Source organism: Sphaeramia orbicularis, unplaced genomic scaffold (genome assembly GCF_902148855.1).
Source record: "Sphaeramia orbicularis unplaced genomic scaffold, fSphaOr1.1, whole genome shotgun sequence".
In the NCBI taxonomy this organism is placed as follows: Eukaryota; Metazoa; Chordata; class Actinopteri; order Kurtiformes; family Apogonidae; genus Sphaeramia; species Sphaeramia orbicularis.
The window spans coordinates 268,674-294,042 of record NW_021941452.1 but is presented as its reverse complement, the minus strand read 5'-3'; the positions used below and the strand labels follow the sequence as shown (position 1 = coordinate 294,042).

The 25,369-nt window shown below is 39.5% G+C and overlaps 1 protein-coding gene across 2 annotated transcripts in view; it reads right to left on the bottom strand.

The window, feature by feature from the left end:
* Positions 1-25,369, bottom strand: part of LOC115415807 (uncharacterized) — a 27,951-nt gene continuing 2,582 nt past the window's right edge. Inside the window, exons 2-6 of one of the 2 annotated variants that reach the window (XM_030129444.1) lie at positions 19,079-19,604; positions 14,646-14,683; positions 11,098-11,175; positions 10,314-10,391; positions 1-882 (exon numbers count right to left, since the gene is read on the bottom strand). In XM_030129444.1, the coding sequence (XP_029985304.1) occupies positions 221-882; positions 10,314-10,391; positions 11,098-11,175; positions 14,646-14,683; positions 19,079-19,604 (1,382 nt within the window). In that variant the 3' untranslated portion in view covers positions 1-220. The remainder of the gene's footprint in view (positions 883-10,313; positions 10,392-11,097; positions 11,176-14,645; positions 14,684-19,078; positions 19,605-25,369) is intronic. The other variant, XM_030129445.1, reaches the window with a different exon arrangement.

Below are 25,369 nucleotides of genomic sequence, written 5' to 3'. Positions count from 1 at the left end.
TAGTTTAATCTTCATTTTATTAAAATGAAAATCACCATTTTTAAATGTTCATCCACATTTAAAACTGTTGAATGAATTTCATGTAAAACTGTCACAAAGGAATGAATACGGAGAAATAAGTTTGGATCCATTTTCATCCAAAGAAGACGACGCAGATCACGTCAAATACGCTGTGAACGTCAGGACGACGCTCACAATCTGATCAACAAGTATCGATAAGTCAGAACGGAGTCGCCATCATAAATAATAAAGGACTTTTCGATATTGCGTTTGTGAGTTTTGGGAAAATCTTTTTATAATCTGGGATTTTGGTGATGAGCTCCATGACCTGCTGTGGGTTTTTACTGGTGTTCTTGAACACGACGCAGCGGTCGCTACACTTGAACACCAGGTCCCTCAGCTCCTTCTGTCCGTTGACGTACTGGTCCTGGTCGCAGTCTGCCGGCAGGTCGTCTCCGTGCGTCAACAGGATGACGGTTTTGTCTCGGACCCTCCAGCCCATCTTCTCCTCCAGCTCTTCTAATAACGTCCTCTCTCCGTCGGTGAAGCGTCCGGCCCGCATCACCAACAGCACCACGCAGCGCTCTGGATGACAGTACCTCCGACACGCCTCCAGCTCGGCCTCGCCGTTCTCCACTTGGTCGTGAAAAAAGTCCGGGGTGTCGACTATTCGTATTTTGACTCCGAAGGCCTTCAGCGTCACCGCCTCGCACCTGGTGGTCACCGGCACCGACTTGAGCTCGGACTTAAAGCGATGTTTGTACAGTTTGTAGTAGGACAGCGTGGACAGGATGGTGTTGGCCGAGGCGCTCTTTCCGCTGGCCGTCTGTCCCACCAGGACCATGCTGAAGACGTTGTCCGACTGTCCTGCAGGTTTCACATCTGAAAGACAGACACCGCAAAGACTTCAGACCACAGGGGGGTCAAACCCATGTTAGGTCAGGGCTAGGGATGAACCGGTCCAAGACCAGTACCGGGCACTGGCTTCCATACTCAGTGTGCGTTCTTGTACTTGTACTCGTAAAAGTAATCTGATACAAATGCACTGATACCTCTTACGGCCGCGTGCCATTCCCAGTTCAGCGCAGCAGGTACGAGAAGAAGGAAGAATGTGTGTGAGTGTGAAGAGTGTGGAGATGGAACCGAATAAATGAGGCTGATCAGAGTCAGGCTGACTGACAGTACCGTCCAGACACAGACAGGTACAGACGCAGCCTTCTGTCTGTAATCTGAGTACTTTCATCTGTTTTCCAGCTGATGGAGGATGAGTACCCAGACAGAGAATACCAGCAGAACTGAGGAGGTAGAGGATCTGTTCAAAGAGAAAAACTACTGACACATGTACGACAAGTACCCAGAAAAACTACTGACACATTTAGGACAACTACCCAGAAAAACTACTGACACATTTAGGACAACTACCCAGAAAAACTACTGACACATTTAGGACAACTACCCAGAAAAACTACTGACACATTTAGGACAAGTACCCAGAAAAACTACTGACACATTTAGGACCACTACCCAGAAAAACTACTGACACATTTAGGACAACTACCCAGAAAAACTACCGACACATTTAGGACAACTACCCAGAAAAACTACCGACACATTTAGGACAAGTACCCAGAAAAACTACTGACACATGTAGGAAAAGTACCCAGAAAAACTACTGACACATGTAGGAAAAGTACCCAGAACAACTACCGACACATTTAGGACCACTACCCAGAAAAACTACCGACACATTTAGGACAACTACCCAGAAAAACTACCGACACATTTAGGACAACTACCCAGAAAAACTACTGACACATTTAGGACAAGTACCCAGAAAAACTACTGACACATGTAGGAAAAGTACCCAGAAAAACTACTGACACATTTAGGACAACTACCCAGAAAAACTACTGACACATTTAGGACAAGTACCCAGAAAAACTACTGACACATTTAGGACCACTACCCAGAAAAACTACCGACACATTAAGGACAACTACCCAGAAAAACTACCGACACATGTACGACAGCTACCCAGAAAAACTACTGACACATGTACGACAGCTACCCAGAAAAACTACCGACACATTTAGGACAACTACCCAGAAAAACTACCGACACATTTAGGACCACTACCCAGAAAAACTACCGACACATGTACGACAGCTACCCAGAAAAACTACAGACACATTTAGGACAACTACCCAGAAAAACTACTGACACATTTAGGACAAGTACCCAGAAAAACTACTGACACATGTACGACAAGTACCCAGAAAAACTACTGACACATTTAGGACAACTACCCAGAAAAACTACCGACACATTTAGGACAACTACCCAGAAAAACTACCGACACATGTACGACAGCTACCCAGAAAAACTACTGACACATGTACGACAGCTACCCAGAAAAACTACCGACACATTTAGGACAACTACCCAGAAAAACTACCGACACATTTAGGACCACTACCCAGAAAAACTACCGACACATGTACGACAGCTACCCAGAAAAACTACAGACACATTTAGGACAACTACCCAGAAAAACTACTGACACATTTAGGACAAGTACCCAGAAAAACTACTGACACATGTACGACAAGTACCCAGAAAAACTACTGACACATTTAGGACAACTACCCAGAAAAACTACCGACACATTTAGGACAACTACCCAGAAAAACTACCGACACATTTAGGACAAGTACCCAGAAAAACTACTGACACATTTAGGAAAAGTACCCAGAAAAACTACTGACACATGTAGGAAAAGTACCCAGAAAAACTACTGACACATGTAGGAAAAGTACCCAGAACAACTACCGACACATTTAGGACCACTACCCAGAAAAACTACCGACACATTTAGGACAACTACCCAGAAAAACTACCGACACATTTAGGACAACTACCCAGAAAAACTACTGACACATTTAGGACAAGTACCCAGAAAAACTACTGACACATGTAGGAAAAGTACCCAGAAAAACTACTGACACATTTAGGACAACTACCCAGAAAAACTACTGACACATTTAGGACAAGTACCCAGAAAAACTACTGACACATTTAGGACCACTACCCAGAAAAACTACCGACACATTTAGGACAACTACCCAGAAAAACTACCGACACATGTACGACAGCTACCCAGAAAAACTACTGACACATGTACGACAGCTACCCAGAAAAACTACCGACACATTTAGGACAACTACCCAGAAAAACTCCCGACACATTTAGGACAACTACCCAGAAAAACTACCGACACATGTACGACAGCTACCCAGAAAAACTACAGACACATTTAGGACAACTACCCAGAAAAACTACCGACACATTTAGGACAACTACCCAGAAAAACTACCGACACATGTACGACAGCTACCCAGAAAAACTACTGACACATGTACGACAGCTACCCAGAAAAACTACTGACACATTTAGGACCACTACCCAGAAAAACTACTGACACATTTAGGACAACTACCCAGAAAAACTACCGACACATTTAGGACAAATACCCAGAAAAACTACCGACACATTTAGGACAACTACCCAGAAAAACTACCGACACATGGACGACAGCTACCCAGAAAAACTACCGACACATTTAGGACAACTACCCAGAAAAACTACTGACACATTTAGGACAACTACCCAGAAAAACTACCGACACATTTAGGACAACTACCCAGAAAAACTACTGACACATTTAGGACAACTACCCAGAAAAACTACCGACACATTTAGGACAACTACCCAGATAAACTACTGACACATTTAGGACAACTACCCAGAAAAACTACCGACACATTTAGGACAACTACCCAGATAAACTACCGACACATTTAGGACAACTACCCAGAAAAACTACTGACACATGTACGACAGCTACCCAGAAAAACTACCGACACATTTAGGACAACTACCCAGAAAAACTACCGACACATTTAGGACAACTACCCAGAAAAACTACTGACACATGTACGACAGCTACCCAGAAAAACTACTGACACATGTACGACAGCTACCCAGAAAAACTACCGACACATTTAGGACAACTACCCAGAAAAACTACCGACACATTTAGGACAACTACCCAGAACAACTACCGACACATGTACGACAGCTACCCAGAAAAACTACCGACACATTTAGGACAACTACCCAGAAAAACTACTGACACATTTAGGACAACTACCCAGAAAAACTACTGACACATTTAGGACAACTACCCAGAAAAACTACTGACACATTTAGGACAACTACCCAGAAAAACTACTGACACATGTACGACAGCTACCCAGAAAAACTACCGACACATTTAGGACAACTACCCAGAAAAACTACCGACACATTTAGGACAACTACCCAGAAAAACTACTGACACATGTACGACAGCTACCCAGAAAAACTACCGACACATTTAGGACAACTACCCAGAAAAACTACCGACACATTTAGGACAACTACCCAGAAAAACTACCGACACATTTAGGACAACTACCCAGAAAAACTACCGACACATTTAGGACAACTACCCAGAAAAACTACTGACACATTTAGGACAACTACCCAGAAAAACTACCGACACATTTAGGACAACTACCCAGAAAAACTACCGACACATTTAGGACAACTACCCAGAAAAACTACCGACACATTTAGGACAACTACCCAGATAAACTACTGACACATTTAGGACAACTACCCAGAAAAACTACCGACACATTTAGGACAACTACCCAGATAAACTACTGACACATTTAGGACAACTACCCAGAAAAACTACTGACACATGCACGACAGCTACCCAGAAAAACTACCGACACATTTAGGACAACTACCCAGAAAAACTACCGACACATTTAGGACAACTACCCAGAAAAACTACCGACACATGTACGACAGCTACCCAGAAAAACTACAGACACATTTAGGACAACTACCCAGAAAAACTACCGACACATTTAGGACAACTACCCAGAAAAACTACCGACACATGTACGACAGCTACCCAGAAAAACTACTGACACATGTACGACAGCTACCCAGAAAAACTACCGACACATGTAGGACAAGTACCCAGAAAAACTACTGACACATTTAGGACCACTACCCAGAAAAACTACTGACACATTTAGGACAACTACCCAGAAAAACTACCGACACATTTAGGACAACTACCCAGAAAAACTACCGACACATTTAGGACAACTACCCAGAAAAACTACCGACACATGTACGACAGCTACCCAGAAAAACTACCGACACATTTAGGACAACTACCCAGAAAAACTACTGACACATTTAGGACAACTACCCAGAAAAACTACTGACACATTTAGGACAACTACCCAGAAAAACTACCGACACATTTAGGACAACTACCCAGATAAACTACTGACACATTTAGGACAACTACCCAGAAAAACTACCGACACATTTAGGACAACTACCCAGATAAACTACCGACACATTTAGGACAACTACCCAGAAAAACTACTGACACATGTACGACAGCTACCCAGAAAAACTACCGACACATTTAGGACAACTACCCAGAAAAACTACCGACACATTTAGGACAACTACCCAGAAAAACTACTGACACATGTACGACAGCTACCCAGAAAAACTACTGACACATGTACGACAGCTACCCAGAAAAACTACCGACACATTTAGGACAACTACCCAGAAAAACTACCGACACATTTAGGACAAGTACCCAGAACAACTACCGACACATGTACGACAGCTACCCAGAAAAACTACCGACACATTTAGGACAACTACCCAGAAAAACTACTGACACATTTAGGACAACTACCCAGAAAAACTACTGACACATTTAGGACAACTACCCAGAAAAACTACTGACACATTTAGGAAAACTACCCAGAAAAACTACTGACACATTTAGGACAACTACCCAGAAAAACTACTGACACATTTAGGACAACTACCCAGAAAAACTACTGACACATGTACGACAGCTACCCAGAAAAACTACCGACACATTTAGGACAACTACCCAGAAAAACTACTGACACATGTACGACAGCTACCCAGAAAAACTACTGACACATGTACGACAGCTACCCAGAAAAACTACCGACACATTTAGGACAACTACCCAGAAAAACTACCGACACATTTAGGACAACTACCCAGAACAACTACCGACACATGTACGACAGCTACCCAGAAAAACTACCGACACATTTAGGACAACTACCCAGAAAAACTACTGACACATTTAGGACAACTACCCAGAAAAACAACTGACACTGTTAGGACAACTACCCAGAAAAATGACTGACACTGTTAGGAACACTACCCAGAAAAACAACTGACACTGTTAGGACAACTACCCAGAAAAACGACTGACACTGTTAGGACAACTACCCAGAAAAACTACTGACACTGTACGACAGCTACCCAGAAAAACTACCGACACATTTAGGACAACTACCCAGAAAAACTACCGACACATTTAGGACAACTACCCAGAAAAACTACTGACACATGTACGACAGCTACCCAGAAAAACTACCGACACATTTAGGACAACTACCCAGAAAAACTACCGACACATTTAGGACAACTACCCAGAAAAACTACCGACACATTTAGGACAACTACCCAGAAAAACTACCGACACATTTAGGACAACTACCCAGAAAAACTACCGACACATTTAGGACAACTACCCAGAAAAACTACTGACACATTTAGGACAACTACCCAGAAAAACTACTGACACATTTAGGACAACTACCCAGAAAAACTACTGACACATTTAGGAAAACTACCCAGAAAAACTACTGACACATTTAGGACAACTACCCAGAAAAACTACTGACACATTTAGGACAACTACCCAGAAAAACTACTGACACATGTACGACAGCTACCCAGAAAAACTACCGACACATTTAGGACAACTACCCAGAAAAACTACCGACACATTTAGGACAACTACCCAGAAAAACTACCGACACATTTAGGACAACTACCCAGAAAAACTACCGACACATTTAGGACAACTACCCAGAAAAACTACTGACACATTTAGGACAACTACCCAGAAAAACTACTGACACATTTAGGACAACTACCCAGAAAAACTACTGACACTGTTAGGAAAACTACCCAGAAAAACTACTGACACTGTTAGGACAACTACCCAGAAAAACTACTGACACTGTTAGGACAACTACCCAGAAAAACTACTGACACATGTACGACAGCTACCCAGAAAAACTACCGACACATTTAGGACAACTACCCAGAAAAACTACCGACACATTTAGGACAACTACCCAGAAAAACTACTGACACATGTACGACAGCTACCCAGAAAAACTACCGACACATTTAGGACAACTACCCAGAAAAACTACCGACACATTTAGGACAACTACCCAGAAAAACTACCGACACATTTAGGACAACTACCCAGAAAAACTACCGACACATTTAGGACAACTACCCAGAAAAACTACCGACACATTTAGGACAACTACCCAGAAAAACTACTGACACATTTAGGACAACTACCCAGAAAAACTACCGACACATTTAGGACAACTACCCAGAAAAACTACCGACACATTTAGGACAACTACCCAGAAAAACTACCGACACATTTAGGACAACTACCCAGATAAACTACTGACACATTTAGGACAACTACCCAGAAAAACTACCGACACATTTAGGACAACTACCCAGATAAACTACTGACACATTTAGGACAACTACCCAGAAAAACTACTGACACATGCACGACAGCTACCCAGAAAAACTACCGACACATTTAGGACAACTACCCAGAAAAACTACCGACACATTTAGGACAACTACCCAGAAAAACTACTGACACATTTAGGACAACTTCCCAGAAAAACTACTGACACATTTAGGACAACTACCCAGAAAAACTACTGACACATTTAGGACAACTACCCAGAAAAACTACTGACACATGTACGACAGCTACCCAGAAAAACTACCGACACATTTAGGACAACTACCCAGAAAAACTACCGACACATTTAGGACAACTACCCAGAAAAACTACTGACACATGTACGACAGCTACCCAGAAAAACTACCGACACATTTAGGACAACTACCCAGAAAAACTACCGACACATTTAGGACAACTACCCAGAAAAACTACCGACACATTTAGGACAACTACCCAGAAAAACTACTGACACATTTAGGACAACTACCCAGAAAAACTACTGACACATTTAGGACTACTACCCAGAAAAACTACCAACACATTTAGGACAACTACCCAGAAAAACTACTGACACATTTAGGACAACTACCCAGAAAAACTACTGACACATTTAGGACAACTACCCAGAAAAACTACTGACACATGTACGACAACTACCCAGAAAAACTACCGACACATTTAGGACAACTACCCAGAAAAACTACCGACACATTTAGGACAACTACCCAGAAAAACTACTGACACATGTACGACAGCTACCCAGAAAAACTACCGACACATTTAGGACAACTACCCAGAAAAACTACCGACACATTTAGGACAACTACCCAGAAAAACTACCGACACATTTAGGACCACTACCCAGAAAAACTACCGACACATTTAGGACAACTACCCAGAAAATCTACCGACACATTTAGGACAACTACCCAGATAAACTACTGACACATTTAGGACAACTACCCAGATAAACTACTGACACATTTAGGACAACTACCCAGATAAACAACTGACACATTTAGGACAACTACCCAGATAAACTACTGACACATTTAGGACAACTACCCAGATAAACTACTTACACATTTAGGACAACTACCCAGAAAAACTACTGACACATTTAGGACAACTACCCAGAAAAACTACCGACACATTTAGGACAACTACCCAGAAAAACTACTGACACATTTAGGACAACTACCTAGAAAAACTACTGACACATTTAGGACAACTACCCAGAAAAACTACCGACACATTTAGGACAACTACCCAGAAAAACTACTGACACATTTAGGACTACTACCTAGAAAAACTACTGACACATTTAGGACCACTACCCAGGGCAGGGCCGGTTCCCATCCTACTGATAATACTATGGGGGTAGGTAGCGGTGCGGACCTCCACCAGTGGAAGTGAAAACCAAACTTGTGTGTCATTTGTCTTTTCTCTTCCTGCTGAAGTTAAACTTTTAAACCTTACAGTGAAAACGCTGCAGCATTAGTATCACAGTAGTGTTCCCTCTGTCGTCTACAGGTTTATTACTGACTTTCTTCTAAAAAACTTTCCTCTTCTTCGTGGTATTTGTCCAGTATGGTTAATTCAGAGCGGCACCCCCTGGTGGATTAACTGACAAACACTCATTCCAACACATTAAATGTCAGTAGCAGCACTTTGTTCCAGTCAGACTAATGACAACGACAGTAAAGCACATTTACAAAAGGAACTAACAACTGGAATGGGATTACTAAGGACTAGGATCAGTACTCGGTAACAGAGAGTACTCAAATGGAAGTACTTGAACTCGTACTCGGTCTGGAAAACAGTGGTATGGGTGCATCCCTGTTCAGGGGCCATATTCAGCTAAATTAGATCTGCAGTGGGCCAAACCAGTAAAATAATAACATAATAATATATGAATCATGTAAGTTCCAAACTGTTCTCTATGTTTAAGAGTGAAAAAGGTAAATTTACATCATGAACAGGTTTACACCTACAAACTATCCTTTCAAACAATGTGAAGAACCTGAACAAACTGAAAAATCAGTGTAATTTTAACAATATTCTGCCTCAGTTTATCATTTACACATGTACATTATAACTTACAAATAGATAAAACATTTAATAACAGACAGAATATTATTAAAATTGTACTGACTTCTCTTAAGACATTTCAGGTTGTTCATATTTGATCAGGTTGTTCACATTTTTTGCGAAATTATACTTTGTTTTAGTGTAAATACATGAAAATATTTGCATTTACAAATAGAAAAATGTGAAGTTGTCATTATTTGTATGTTATTCTGACAGTATTTGACTGGTCCTGCCCACTTCAGATTGAATTGGTCTGAATGTGGAACCTGAACTAAAAGGATTGTTCATATCTTCAGTGTAATTTTTGCATTTCATAAATTCCTCCCAGGGGCCGGACTGGACCCTTTGGTGGGCCGGATTTGGCCCCTGGGCCGCATGTTTGACACCTGTGCTGTAGCATTTTGAACAGACAACAGCTTGTAGTTCCTTAAATCAGAGGGAGTGGTGGAAGTACCTGTGGTGCATTCAGGTGCTGATTGTTCAGGTCCATCTGCAGTCTGGGAGGAGGCGGGACCACCGGCCACTTCGCCGTCTGTCAAAGTGGGACAACATGCACATGTTAATGTTGTAGAAGACCACCGCAGTACGATAGTTCACCCAACTGGTCTTTCTGTGTTTCTGAGCAGTGTGTGAAGACCAAGGTTATTATCGTTAACAAAATGAGGAAAACTAGAATTGTAAAAACATTTTCATGAACTGAAATAAATAAAAACTATAATTAAAAGAAAAAAAGATAACTAACTGAAACTGTGTTGTGTGTTTATAAAACTAACTAAAATGGATAAAAATTATGGATAAAATTCCCTTAGTTTTTGTCTTTGTCAACGTCGGATTAATACGAAATCGATTTATTTCACTCAAGCAATTTTAGCTAGCAGCACCAAATGATATTTGACGGTCCGTCACTTGTGTTCACTTGTGGTTTCCAGTCGTCTTCTGGTCCCCACTCTACCTGGAAACATGGAGACTAAAGCAGCAGAGTCCTGTCTGGGACTGATTTGAATAGGACCACAGAGAAGAAGAGAAAAGAGATTAAAAAAAACTAAAACTAAGCATTTGGAAAAAAAATGAAAACTGATAAAAACTAGCAAACCTGCTCTAAAAACGAATTAAAACAAACTGAATTAGAGAAAAAAAAAGTCCAAACTAAATAAAACTAAACTCTAATGATAATTCCAAAACTATTAGACCCTTGCTGTGGACACATGTGTACCAGGTGTGAGTGTTAATGCATGTACCGGCGGTGCGTTCAGGTGCAGGTTCAGGAGGATCCACGTCTGTCTGGGATGAACTGGGACCACTCTGTGTCTTTGTATCTGGAAATATGTGACACCACAAATAGGCGACATGTCTGGGGTTAGGGTCAGGACTCTTCTGGAACTCTTACCAGGAAGTTATAGTTAGATGGAATATTTCAGCTCTGACATGTGAGGCCCAACGCCCGCTATCGGCCACGGAACGGGACATTTCAGTCTCATGTCCACGAGTCACCTGCAGACTGTTTCACTGACAGTCTGAAGGCCCGTTCATGCTCTACAGGGTGGGGAAGCAAAATGTACAGTATTCTGAGGCAGGGATTGAAAGACAGTGTATGACCAATTAGTTTATTGAAAGTCATGAGAATTTATTTGCCACAAGAAAATGTCCATAATAGAAAATGTTTTTATTCTATGTGTCCTCCTTCTTTCTCAATAACTGCCTTCACACACTTCCTGAAACTTGTGCAAGTGTTCCTCAAATATTGGGGTGACAACTTCTCCCATTCTTCTTTAATAGTATCTTCCAAGTTTTCTGGTAATAGTTTTGCTCATAGTCATTCTCTTCTTTCCATTATAAACAGTCTTTATGGACACTCCAACTATTTTGGAAATCTCCTTTGGTGTGACGAGTGCATTCAGCAAATCACACACTCTTTGACGTTTGCTTTCCTGATTACTCATATGGGCAAAAGTTTGTGAAAAGGTATGGATAATAGTGTTAGGTATGATTATGACATCAGTATATGTTTGGGTTCAAAACAACTGACGTAGTGTCTGCTGAGAAAAAACAACTAAATGTTCAGTGTACATTTGGCTTCCCCACCCTGTGTGTCAGAGCTGTCCAACTCATGTTAGTTCAGGTCCACATTCAGCTGAAGCTGATCTGCAGTGGGCCCAACCAGTCAAATAATACCATACCTACAAGCACTCGGAGAGCGCAGACCTCCACCATAGCAGATCAGTGGGCCCCCGTGCCCCCCCCCCATCACCACCCAAAATGTAATCATTTGTTCCTTGTGCCAGTATCAACATTTCCTGAAATTTTCATCCAAATCCATCCATAACTTTTTGAGTTTTCTTTCACACAGACAGACAGACAAACCAACGCCAGCAAAAACAGAACCTCCTCAGCAGAGAAAAAAATATATAAATAATGTCAACTCCAAACTTTTCTCTATGTTTCACAATGAAAAAAGTAAAATTACATGATGAAAATGTTTACATCTAAAAATTATCCTTTCAAACAATGTGAATAACCTGAAAAAACTGAAAAATATTTTTTAATTTCAACACTATTGTGCTTCAGTTTGTCATTTCCTCATGTACATTCTAACTCACAGATGACAGTGGATCTACAAACACACAACATTTAATAACAAGTGGAATATTACCAAAATTACACTTCTCTTAAGATATTTCAGGTTATTCAGAGTTTTTGAGAAATTATACTTTGTTTTAGTGTAAATACATGAAAACATTCACATTTACAAACAGACAAATTTGGAGTTGTGAGTATTTATAGGTTATTATTATGTGACTGAATTGGTCTGAATGTGGAACCGGAACTAAAATGATGGTTTTTTTCTTCAGTGTAATTTTTTGCATTTCTCAAACTCATCCCACAGCCTGGGTTTGGCCCCAGGACGCATGTTTGACACCTGTGCTCTGTGTTAAAGACGCATACGGACACTGTGTTCTATCCGTCCTCTGTGTTCATTATGTTCCGTCCTCTGGGAGTTTGTGGATGTGAACCCCAACAGAGAACACGTTTCAGTCCCACTGGGAACCAAGGTTCTAATAGTTCTGGAATTATCATTCTGGTTTAGTTTCATTTAGTTTGGACTTTTTTTCTCTAATTCAGTTCGTTTTAATTTGTTTTTAGAGCAGGTTTGTTTTTATTAGTTTTCTTTTTTTTTTCTAAATGCTTAGTTGTAGTTTAGTTGTAGTTTAGTTTAGTTGTAGTTTAGTTTTAGTTTTAGTTTTAGTTTTAGTTGTAGTTCAGTTGTAGTTTAGTTGTAGTTTAGTTTTAGTTTAGTTGTAGTTTAGTTTAGTTGTAGTTTAGTTGTAGTTTAGTTGTAGTTTAGTTTAGTTTAGTTGTAGTTTAGTTGTAGTTTAGTTGTAGTTTACTTTAGTTGTAGTTTAGTTGTAGTTTAGTTTAGTTTAGTTGTAGTTTAGTTGTAGTTTACTTTAGTTGTAGTTTAGTTTAGTTGTAGTTTAGTTGTAGTTTAGTTTTAGTTGTAGTTCAGTTATAGTTCAGTTGTAGTTCAGTTGTAGTTTAGTTGTAGTTCAGTTGTAGTTCAGTTGTAGTTTAGTTGTAGTTTAGTTTAGTTGTAGTTTAGTTGTAGTTTAGTTGTAGTTTAGTTTAGTTTAGTTGTAGTTTAGTTGTAGTTTAGTTGTAGTTTACTTTAGTTGTAGTTTAGTTGTAGTTTAGTTTAGTTTAGTTGTAGTTTAGTTGTAGTTTACTTTAGTTGTAGTTTAGTTTAGTTGTAGTTTAGTTGTAGTTTAGTTTTAGTTGTAGTTCAGTTATAGTTCAGTTGTAGTTCAGTTGTAGTTTAGTTGTAGTTCAGTTGTAGTTCAGTTGTAGTTTAGTTGTAGTTCAGTTGTAGTTCAGTTGTAGTTCAGTTGTAGTTTAGTTGTAGTTCAGTTGTAGTTCAGTTGTAGTTCAGTTGTAGTTTAGTTGTAGTTCAGTTGTAGTTCAGTTGTAGTTTAGTTGTAGTTCAGTTGTAGTTTAGTTGTAGTTCAGTTGTAGTTCAGTTGTAGTTTAGTTGTAGTTCAGTTGTAGTTCAGTTGTAGTTCAGTTGTAGTTCAGTGGTCTCTTTTCTCTTCTTCTCTGTGCTCCTATTCAAATCAATCCCAGACAGGACTCTGCTGCTTTAGTCTCCATGTTTCCAGGTAGAGTGGGGACCAGAAGACGACTGGAAACCACAAGTGAACACAAGTGACGGAGCAAAAAGTGTCGGATGGAGACACTAGCTAAAATTGCTTAAGCAAAATAGATCGATTTTGTATCAGTCTGACATCGACAAAGATGAAAACGAAGGGAACTTGATCCAGAACTTTTATCCGTTTTAGTTAGTTTGTAAACACACAATACAGTTTCAGTTAGTTATGTTTATTTCTTTTAATTCTAGTTTTTATTTATTTCAGTTGATGAAAATGTTTTTACAGTTCTAGTTTTGGTCATTTCATTAGTTTTCGTTAACGATAATAACCTTGCTGGGAACCGAGGACGCAGCGGTGAGATTTGAAGGGAATAATTTGTAAAAACATCAGAACTTTTCAAAGACAAAAACCAGACTTATTTATGCCCACTGCTCCTGTGAATGTCCACGTTAGCAGAAGCTCCATGTTGGTTATGGTTGACTGTCCTCCTCCCAGGACACGTGTTCTGGACATGTCCAACCAGGAGGAGGCCCCGGAGCAGACCCCCCTCAGTTTCCATTTTCTAAGTGTCTGTTTCAGTCACATATGACAGAAGAACAGAGTAAAACCAAACCAGCAGCTGAAACATCAGTGAAGGAACTGACCTGTGCTTGGGCGCTGAGCTGCAGGATGTGGTTGGTCTCTGAAAGAATCATGAAGTTCACTTTTAAAAACAACAGAAAGTCAGATTTACAGAAGGAAATGCTACTTTAACCCATAAAGACCCACAACGACTTTTGTTTAACCTTTCTTAAGTGATTTAGCACCATTTATAATAATAGTATCCACTGGATGTTATGGGTTTTCATTCAGAATCAGGCATTTTTCATATTTAATTCACTGATCATGTAGAAGTTCATTAGAGCTGAGATTAAAGCTGATGGTTATTCTGTCAAAAAACAGAGAAATGAAGAAAAAGGGACTTTTTCAATTAAATCTAGATGGACATTTGGGTCTTTAAGGGTTAAAGGTGGACGTTTGGGTCTGTAAGGGTTAAAGGTGGACGTTTGGGTCTGTAAGGGTTAAAGGTGGACGTTTGGGTCTGTAAGGGTTAAAGGTGAACGTTTGGGTCTGTAAGGGTTAAAGGTGGACGTTTGGGTCTTTAAGGGTTAAAGGTGAACGTTTGGGTCTGTAAGGGTTAAAGGTGGACGTTTGGGTCTTTAAGGGTTAAAGGTGGACGTTTGGGTCTTTAAGGGTTAAAGGTGAACGTTTGGGTCTGTAAGGGTTAAAGGTGGACGTTTGGGTCTGTAAGGGTTAAAGGTGAACGTTTGGGTCTGTAAGGGTTAAAGGTGGACGTTTGGGTCTGTAAGGGTTAAAGGTGAACGTTTGGGTCTGTAAGGGTTAAAGGTGGACGTTTGGGTCTTTAAGGGTTAAAGGTGAACGTTTGGGTCTGTAAGGGTTAAAGGTGGACGTTTGGGTCTTTAAGGGTTAAAGGTGGACGTTTGGGTCTGTAAGGGTTAAAGGTGGACGTTTGGGTCTGTAAGGGTTAAAGGTGAACATTTGGGTCTGTAAGGGTTAAAGGTGGACGTTTGGGTCTTTAAGGGTTAAAGGTGGACGTTTGGGTCTTTAAGGGTTAAAGGTGGACGTTTGGGTCTTTAAGGGTTAAAGGTGGACGTTTGGGTCTTTAAGGGTTAAAGGTGGACGTTTGGGTCTTTAAGGGTTAAAGGTGAACGTTTGGGTCTGTAAGGGTTAAAGGTGGACGTTTGGGTCTGTAAGGGTTAAAGGTGAACGTTTGGGTCTGTAAGGGTTAAAGGTGGACGTTTGGGTCTTTAAGGGTTAAAGGTGAACGTTTGGGTCTGTAAGGGTTAAAGGTGGACGTTTGGGTCTTTAAGGGTTAAAGGTGGACGTTTGGGTCTTTAAGGGTTAAAGGTGAACGTTTGGGTCTGTAAGGGTTAAAGGTGGACGTTTGGGTCTGTAAGGGTTAAAGGTGGACGTTTGGGTCTGTAAGGGTTAAAGGTGAACGTTTGGGTCTGTAAGGGTTAAAGGTGGACGTTTGGGTCTTTAAGGGTTAAAGGTGAACGTTTGGGTCTGTAAGGGTTAAAGGTGGACGTTTGGGTCTTTAAGGGTTAAAGGTGGACGTTTGGGTCTGTAAGGGTTAAAGGTGGACGTTTGGGTCTTTAAGGGTTAAAGGTGAACATTTGGGTCTGTAAGGGTTAAAGGTGGACGTTTGGGTCTTTAAGGGTTAAAGGTGGACGTTTGGGTCTTTAAGGGTTAAAGGTGGACGTTTGGGTCTTTAAGGGTTAAAGGTGGACGTTTGGGTCTTTAAGGGTTAAAGGTGGACGTTTGGGTCTTTAAGGGTTAAAGGTGAACGTTTGGGTCTGTAAGGGTTAAAGGTGGACGTTTGGGTCTGTAAGGGTTAAAGGTGGACGTTTGGGTCTGTAAGGGTTAAAGGTGGACGTTTGGGTCTTTAAGGGTTAAAGGTGGACGTTTGGGTCTGTAAGGGTTAAAGGTGAACGTTTGGGTCTGTAAGGGTTAAAGGTGGACGTTTGGGTCTTAAGGTTAAGGTGACGTTTGGTCTTAAGGGTTAAAGGTGGACGTTTGGGTCTGTAAGGGTTAAAGGTGAATGTTTGGGTCTGTAAGGGTTAAAGGTGAACGTTTGGGTCTGTAAGGGTTAAAGGTGGACGTTTGGGTCTGTAAGGGTTAAAGGTGAACGTTTGGGTCTGTAAGGGTTAAAGGTGAACGTTTGGGTCTGTAAGGGTTAAAGGTGGACGTTTGGTCTGTAAGGGTTAAAGGTGGACGTTTGGGTCTTTAAGGGTTAAAGGTGGACGTTTGGGTCTTTAAGGGTTAAAGGTGGACATTTGGGTCTGTAAGGGTTAAAGGTGGACGTTTGGGTCTTTAAGGGTTAAAGGTGGACATTTGGGTCTGTAAGGGTTAAAGGTGGACGTTTGGGTCTTTAAGGGTTAAAGGTGGACGTTTGGGTCTGTAAGGGTTAAAGGTGGACGTTTGGGTCTTTAAGGGTTAAAGGTGGACGTTTGGGTCTTTAAGGGTTAAAGGTGAACGTTTGGGTCTGTAAGGGTTAAAGGTGAACGTTTGGGTCTGTAAGGGTTAAAGGTGGACGTTTGGGTCTGTAAGGGTTAAAGGTGAACGTTTGGGTCTGTAAGGGTTAAAGGTGGACGTTTGGGTCTTTAACGGTTAAAGGTGGATGTTTGGGTCTTTAAGGGTTAAAGGTGGACGTTTGGGTCTTTAAGGGTTAAAGGTGGACGTTTGGGTCTGTAAGGGTTAAAGGTGGACGTTTGGGTCTTTAAGGGTTAAAGGTGGACGTTTGGGTCTGTAAGGGTTAAAGGTGGACGTTTGGGTCTTTAAGGGTTAAAGGTGGACGTTTGGGTCTTTAAGGGTTAAAGGTGGACATTTGGGTCTGTAAGGGTTAAAGGTGGACGTTTGGGTCTTTAAGGGTTAAAGGTGGACGTTTGGGTCTGTAAGGGTTAAAGGTGGACGTTTGGGTCTGTAAGGATTAAAGGTGGACATTTGGGTCTGTAAGGGTTAAAGGTGGACGTTTGGGTCTTTAAGGGTTAAAGGTGGACGTTTGGGTCTGTAAGGGTTAAAGGTGGACGTTTGGGTCTTTAAGGGTTAAAGGTGGACGTTTGGGTCTTTAAGGGTTAAAGGTGGACGTTTGGGTCTTTAAGGGTTAAAGGTGGACGTTTGGGTCTGTAAGGGTTAAAGGTGGACGTTTGGGTCTGTAAGGGTTAAAGGTGGACGTTTGGGTCTGTAAGGGTTAAAGGTGGACATTTGGGTCTGTAAGGGTTAAAGGTGGACGTTTGGGTCGGTAAGGGTTAAAGGTGGACATTTGGGTCTTTAAGGGTTAAAGGTGGACGTTTGGGTCTGTAAGGGTTAAAGGTGGACGTTTGGGTCTTTAAGGGTTAAAGGTGGACGTTTGGGTCTGTAAGGGTTAAAGGAGGACGTTTGGGTCTTTAAGGGTTAAAGGTGGACGTTTGGGTCTTTCAGGGTCTTTCAGTGTCTTTAAGTTTCTTTAAGTGTCTTTCAGGGTCTTTAAGTGTCTTTCAGGGTCTTTAAGTGTCTTTAAGTGTCTTTCAGTGTCTTTCAGTGTCTTTAAGTGTCTTTCAGGGTCTTTCGGGGTCTTTAAGTGTCTTTCAGGGTCTTTAAGTGTCTTTCAGTGTCTTTAAGTGTCTTTAAGTGTCTTTCAGGGTCTTTAAGTGTCCTTCAGGATCTTTAAGTGTCTTTCAGGGTCTTTAAGTGTCTTTCAGTGTCTTTCAGGGTCTTTAAGTGTCTTTAAGTGTCTTTCAGTGTCTTTAAGTGTCTTTCAGGGTCTTTCAGGGTCTTTAAGTGTCTTTAAGTGTCTTTAAGGGTCTTTCAGGGTCTTTAAGTGTCTTTAAGTGTCTTTAAGTGTCTTTCAGGGTCTTTCGGGGTCTTTAAGTGTCTTTCAGGGTCTTTAAGTGTCTTTCAGGGTCTTTAAGTGTCTTTCAGTGTCTTTAAGTGTCTTTAAGTGTCTTTCAGGGTCTTTAAGTGTCTTTCAGGGTCTTTAAGTGTCTTTCAGTGTCTTTCAGGGTCTTTAAGTGTCTTTCAGTGTCTTTCAGGGTCTTTAAGTGTCTTTCAGTGTCTTTAAGTGTCTTTCAGTGTCTTTCAGGGTCTTTAAGTGTCTTTCAGTGTCTTTCAGGGTCTTTAAGTGTCTTTCAGTGTCTTTCAGTGTCTTTAAGTGTCTTTCAGTATCTTTCAGTGTCTTTCAGGGTCTTTAAGTGTCTTTCAGGGTCTTTAAGTGTCTTTCAGTGTCTTTAAGTGTCTTTCAGGGTCTTTAAGTGTCTTTCAGTGTCTTTTAGGGTCTTTAAGTGTCTTTAAGTGTCTTTCAGGGTCTCTTTAAGTGTCTTTCAGGGTCTTTAAGTGTCTTTAAGTGTCTTTCAGGGTCTTTAAGTGTCTTTCAGGGTCTTTCAGGGTCTTTAAGTGTCTTTCAGGGTCTTTAAGTGTCTTTAAATGTCTTTAAGTGTCTTTCAGGGTCTTTAAGTGTCTTTCAGGGTCTTTAAGTGTCCTTCAGGGTCTTTAAGTGTCTTTAAGTGTCCTTCAGTGCCACAGGTGGGTCATTCCGTACCTCATCTGCGTCTCCAGGACCTTTCTTCTCTGGCTCAGTAACAGTTTCATGGACTGTTGGTAGTTGTAGGCGGGGCCTGTACTCCACTCCTTACACTGCCTCTGCATGTTCTCGCTAGCCGTGGCTAACCTGAAGCCCAGCCTGTCCTCCAGAGGGCTGAGCGCCTGGTAGCTGTCCATGTCCTTCACCATCACCACCAGGTGTTTGATGACGTCGTCTCCGAAATGCTTCCGGAGCGCGTCGACGTCGTCCTCGGCCTTTTTGGGGTGGACGCGGTGGGAGTCGACGGCCAGTATGAACAGGTGGGGGCCGGGCTGGGACAGCGCCATGCAGTCGGTGACGGACGGGCCCGGGTGGACGCCGCTGAAGTCGGGCATGCTGATGACTTTGAAGGCGCCGCCGTCCGTCACCGCGAGGCTGTTCTCCGTCGCCACGGAATCAGCGGATCCACACAGGAGGCGTGGAATCAGGGACTTCAGCTGGGTGTCCTCTCCAAGCAGAACGATGACCAGCTTTTCCTGATACGCTGAAAGAAGGACACGTCATCAGATGAGTGAATGTAGGCCAAGGTTCAAGTGGTTTTGGATTTTTCATTGTAGTTCAGTTTTAGTTTGGACTTTTTTTCTCTAATTCAGTTCGTTTTAATTAGTTTTTAGAGCAGGTTTGATAGTTTTTATTAGTTTTCATTTTTTCCTAAATGCTTATTTTAGTTTAGTTTTAGTTTAGTTGTAGTTCAGTTTTAGTTTAGTTTTAGCTTAGTTTTAGTTTAGTTGTACTTTAGTTGTAGTTCAGTTGTAGTTCAGTTGTAGTTCAGTTTTAGTTCAGTTGTAGTTTAGTTGTAGTTCAGTTGTAGTTCAGTTGTAGTTCAGTTTTAGTTTAGTTTTAGCTTAGTTTTAGTTTAGTTGTACTTTAGTTGTAGTTCAGTTGTAGTTCAGTTTTAGTTCAGTTGTAGTTTAGTTGTAGTTCAGTTGTAGTTCAGTTGTAGTTTAGTTGTAGTTTAGTTTTAGTTTAGTTTTAGCTTAGTTTTAGTTTAGTTTTAGCTTAGTTTTAGTTTAGTTGTAGTTCAGTTGTAGTTCAGTTTTAGTTCAGTTGTAGTTTAGTTGTAGTTTAGTTGTAGTTCAGTTGTAGTTCAGTTGTAGTTTAGTTTAGTTGTAGTTCAATTGTAGTTTAGTTGTAGTTCAGTTTTAGTTCAGTTGTAGTTCAGTTGTAGTTCAGTTGTAGTTTAGTTGTAGTTCAGTTGTAGTTCAGTTGTAGTTTAGTTGTAGTTCAGTTGTAGTTCAGTTGTAGTTCAGTTTTAGTTTAGTTTTAGCTTAGTTTTAGTTTAGTTGTACTTTAGTTGTAGTTTAGTTGTAGTTCAGTTGTAGTTCAGTTGTAGTTTAGTTGTAGTTCAGTTGTAGTTCAGTTGTAGTTTAGTTGTAGTTCAGTTGTAGTTCAGTTGTAGTTTAGTTGTAGTTCAGTTGTAGTTCAGTTGTACTTTAGTTGTAGTTCAGTTGTAGTTCAGTTGTAGTTCAGTTTTAGTTCAGTTGTAGTTTAGTTGTAGTTCAGTTGTAGTTTAGTTGTAGTTCAGTTGTAGTTCAGTTGTAGTTTAGTTGTAGTTTAGTTGTAGTTCAGTTGTAGTTCAATTGTAGTTTAGTTGTAGTTTAGTTGTAGTTCAGTTGTAGTTTAGTTTAGTTCAGTTGTAGTTCAGTTTTAGTTTAGTTTTAGTTTAGTTGTAGTTTAGTTTTAGTTTAGTTGTAGTTCAGTTGTAGTTCAATTGTAGTTTAGTTGTAGTTCAGTTGTAGTTTAGTTGTAGTTCAGTTGTAGTTCAGTTGTAGTTTAGTTTAGTTCAGTTGTAGTTCAGTTGTAGTTCAGTTTTAGTTTAGTTGTAGTTTAGTTTTAGTTCAGTTGTAGTTCAGTTGTAGTTGTAGTTCAGTTGTAGTTTAGTTGTAGTTGTAGTTCAGTTGTAGTTTAGTTGTAGTTCAGTTGTAGTTCAGTTGTAGGTCAGTTGTAGTTTAGTTGTAGTTCAGTTGTAGTTCAGTTGTAGTTCAGTTGTAGTTTAGTTGTAGTTCAATTGTAGTTTAGTTGTAGTTCAGTTGTAGTTCAGTTGTAGTTCAGTTGTAGTTCAGTTGTAGTTTAGTTGTAGTTCAGTTGTAGTTCAGTTGTAGTTCAGTTGTAGTTTAGTTGTAGTTCAATTGTAGTTTAGTTGTAGTTCAGTTGTAGTTTAGTTGTAGTTCAGTTGTAGTTCAGTTGTAGTTTAGTTTAGTTCAGTTGTAGTTTAGTTGTAGTTCAGTTGTAGTTCAGTTGTAGTTGTAGTTCAGTTGTAGTTTAGTTGTAGTTGTAGTTCAGTTGTAGTTCAGTTGTAGTTTAGTTTAGTTGTAGTTCAGTTGTAGTTCAGTTGTAGTTTAGTTGTAGTTGTAGTTCAGTTGTAGTTTAGTTGTAGTTCAGTTGTAGTTTAGTTGTAGTTCAGTTGTAGTTCAGTTGTAGTTTAGGTGTAGTTCAGTTGTAGTTCAGTTGTAGTTTAGGTGTAGTTCAGTTGTAGTTTAGTTGTAGTTCAGTTGTAGTTCAGTTGTAGTTTAGGTGTAGTTCAGTTGTAGTTCAGTTGTAGTTCAGTTGTAGTTCAGGTGTAGTTTAGTTGTAGTTCAGTTGTAGTTCAGTTGTAGTTCAGTTGTAGTTTAGGTGTAGTTTAGTTGTAGTTCAGTTGTAGTTCAGTTGTAGTTTAGTTGTAGTTCAGTTGTAGTTCAGTTGTAGTTTAGTTGTAGTTCAGTTGTAGTTCAGTTGTAGTTCAGTTGTAGTTTAGTTTAGTTCAGTTGTAGTTCAGTTGTAGTTCAGTTGTAGTTTAGTTTTAGTTCAGTTGTAGTTTAGTTGTAGTTCAGTTGTAGTTTAGTTGTAGTTTAGTTGTAGTTCAGTTGTAGTTCAGTTGTAGTTTAGTTTTAGCTTAGTTTTAGTTTAGTTGTAGTTCAGTTGTAGTTCAGTTGTAGTTTAGTTGTACTTTAGTTGTAGTTTAGTTGTAGTTCAGTTGTAGTTTAGTTGTAGTTCAGTTGTAGTTCAGTTGTAGTTTAGTTGTAGTTCAGTTGTAGTTCAGTTGTAGTTCAGTTGTAGTTTAGTTTAGTTCAGTTGTAGTTCAGTTGTAGTTCAGTTGTAGTTTAGTTTTAGTTCAGTTGTAGTTTAGTTGTAGTTCAGTTGTAGTTTAGTTGTAGTTTAGTTGTAGTTCAGTTGTAGTTCAGTTGTATTTTAGTTTTAGCTTAGTTTTAGTTTAGTTGTAGTTTAGTTGTAGTTCAGTAATAGTTCAGTTGTAGTTTAGTTGTAGTTCAGTTGTAGTTCAGTTGTAGTTCAGTTGTAGTTTAGTTGTAGTTCAGTTGTAGTTTAGTTGTAGTTTAGTTGTAGTTCAGTTGTAGTTTAGTTGTAGTTTAGTTGTAGTTCAGTTGTAGTTTAGTTGTAGTTCAGTTGTAGTTCAGTTGCAGTTTAGTTTAGTTCAGTTGTAGTTCAGTTGTAGTTCAGTTTTAGTTTAGTTGTAGTTTAGTTTTAGTTTAGTTGTAGTTCAGTTGTAGTTGTAGTTCAGTTGTAGTTTAGTTGTAGTTGTAGTTCAGTTTTAGTTTAGTTGTAGTTCAGTTGTAGTTCAGTTGTAGGTCAGTTGTAGTTCAGTTGTAGTTCAGTTGTAGTTCAGTTGTAGTTTAGTTGTAGTTCAATTGTAGTTTAGTTGTAGTTCAGTTGTAGTTCAGTTGTAGTTTAGTTTAGTTCAGTTGTAGTTCAGTTGTAGTTCAGTTGTAGTTTAGTTTTAGTTCAGTTGTAGTTTAGTTGTAGTTCAGTTGTAGTTCAGTTGTAGTTCAGTTGTAGTTCAATTGTAGTTTAGTTGTAGTTCAGTTGTAGTTTAGTTGTAGTTCAGTTGTAGTTCAGTTGTAGTTTAGTTTAGTTCAGTTGTAGTTTAGTTGTAGTTCAGTTGTAGTTCAGTTGTAGTTGTAGTTCAGTTGTAGTTTAGTTGTAGTTGTAGTTCAGTTGTAGTTCAGTTGTAGTTCAGTTGTAGTTTAGTTGTAGTTCAGTTGTAGTTCAGTTGTAGTTTAGTTGTAGTTGTAGTTCAGTTGTAGTTTAGTTGTAGTTCAGTTGTAGTTCAGTTGTAGTTCAGTTGTAGTTTAGTTGTAGTTCAGTTGTAGTTCAGTTGTAGTTCAGTTGTAGTTTAGGTGTAGTTCAGTTGTAGTTCAGTTGTAGTTTAGGTGTAGTTCAGTTGTAGTTCAGTTGTAGTTCAGTTGTAGTTTAGGTGTAGTGTAGTTGTAGTTCAGTTGTAGTTCAGTTGTAGTTCAGTTGTAGTTTAGTTGTAGTTCAGTTGTAGTTCAGTTGTAGTTCAGTTGTAGTTTAGGTGTAGTTTAGTTGTAGTTCAGTTGTAGTTCAGTTGTAGTTCAGTTGTAGTTTAGGTGTAGTTTAGTTGTAGTTCAGTTGTAGTTCAGTTGTAGTTCAGTTGTAGTTTAGTTGTAGTTTAGTTGTAGTTCAGTTGTAGTTTAGTTGTAGTTTAGTTGTAGTTCAGTTGTAGTTTAGTTGTAGTTTAGTTGTAGTTTAGTTGTAGTTCAGTTGTAGTTTAGGTGTAGTTCAGTTGTAGTTTAGTTGTAGTTCAGTTGTAGTTTAGTTGTAGTTCAGTTGTAGTTCAGTTGTAGTTTAGTTGTAGTTCAGTTGTAGTTCAGTTGTAGTTCAGTTGTAGTTCAGTTGTAGTTCAGTGGTCTCTTTTCTCTTCTTCTCTGTGCTCCTATTCAAATCAATCCCAGACAGGACTCTGCTGCTTTAGTCTCCATGTTTCCAGGTAGAGTGGGGACCAGAAGACGACTGGAAACCACAAGTGAACACAAGTGACGGAGCAAAAAGTGTCGGATGGAGACAGCACAGAAAAATGCTCAAGCTAAATAAATCAATTTCCTATCAATCCGACATTAAGAAAGATGAAAACGAAGGGAATTTTATCCATAATTTTTATCCGTTTGTTAGTTTTATAAACACACAATACAGTTTCAGTTAGTTATCGTTTTTTTCTTTTAATTCTAGTTTTTATTTATTTCAGTTAATGAAAATGTTTTTACAATTCTAGTTTTCATCATTTCGTTAGTTTTCATTAACGATGATAACCTTGACGTAGGCGAACAAAACACAGTCAGGGCAGGAAAATATTAGAGACATTTAAAGGAAGAACATTTAAAATCAGAGCCATGGATTAAAAATACATATATACAGGGTGGGGAAGCAAAATGTACAATATTCTGAGGCAGGGATTGAAAGACAGTGTATGACCAATTAGTTTATTGAAAGTCATGAGAATTTATTTGCCACAAGAAAATGTCCATAATAGAAAATGTTTTTATTCTATGTGTCCTCCTTCTTTCTCAATAACTGCCTTCACACACTTCCTGAAACTTGCACAAGTGTTCCTCAAATATTGGGGTGACAACTTCTCCCATTCTTCTTTAATAGTATCTTCCAGACTTTCTGGTAATAGTTTTGCTCATAGTCATTCTCTTCTTTCCATTATAAACAGTCTTTATGGACACTCCAACTATTTCTGAAATCTCCTTTGGTGTGACGAGTGCATTCAGCAAATCACACACTCTGACGTTTGCTTTCCTGATTACTCATATGGGCAAAAGTTTGTGAAAAGGTATGGATAATAGTGTTAGGTATGATTATGACATCAGTATATGTTTGGGTTCAAAACAACTGACGTAGTGTCTGCTGAGAAAAAACAACTACATGTTCAGTGTACATTTGGCTTCCCCACCCTGTAAGTGAAATCAGTGTTGATATGAATGAAGTAAAAACCATCTGTGAGTCATTTTAGAAATGTTTTAGTTTCTGCAGGTCAATAAAAAGGTCATTAAATAGATTTTGTGAAAATAAAGCCTTATCCTCCTCAGACCCAGCTGTGGGTTTTCTGTTCACATTTGTGGACAACAGTTTCACAACTCTATACAAACAAAGAAAAGAAAACTGTCCACCACAAAGGACAGTCCATAAAACATTTAAAAACTGCATCTGAAAAAACTGTTGCATCATCATGTTTCCAATATAGACACTGATTTAATAAAAAACAACAAAAGCTGGGACTTTGCTGACATTTCCTGGTTCTCAGGAGGTTATATGTGATTAAAAAGCATTCAATCTGATGTCCAGAGGCATTCAAAAATAATCAAATACACTTAATGGAAAAAAAACCAAAACATTGTTATTCATGATTTATTTTGATTCTATAAACATTTAATAATGTTGATCAGAAGTGTAGTGTGATGACTGACAGGTGGAGCCCTTTAATAGACTATGGTTTCTGACAGAAGTGTGGAA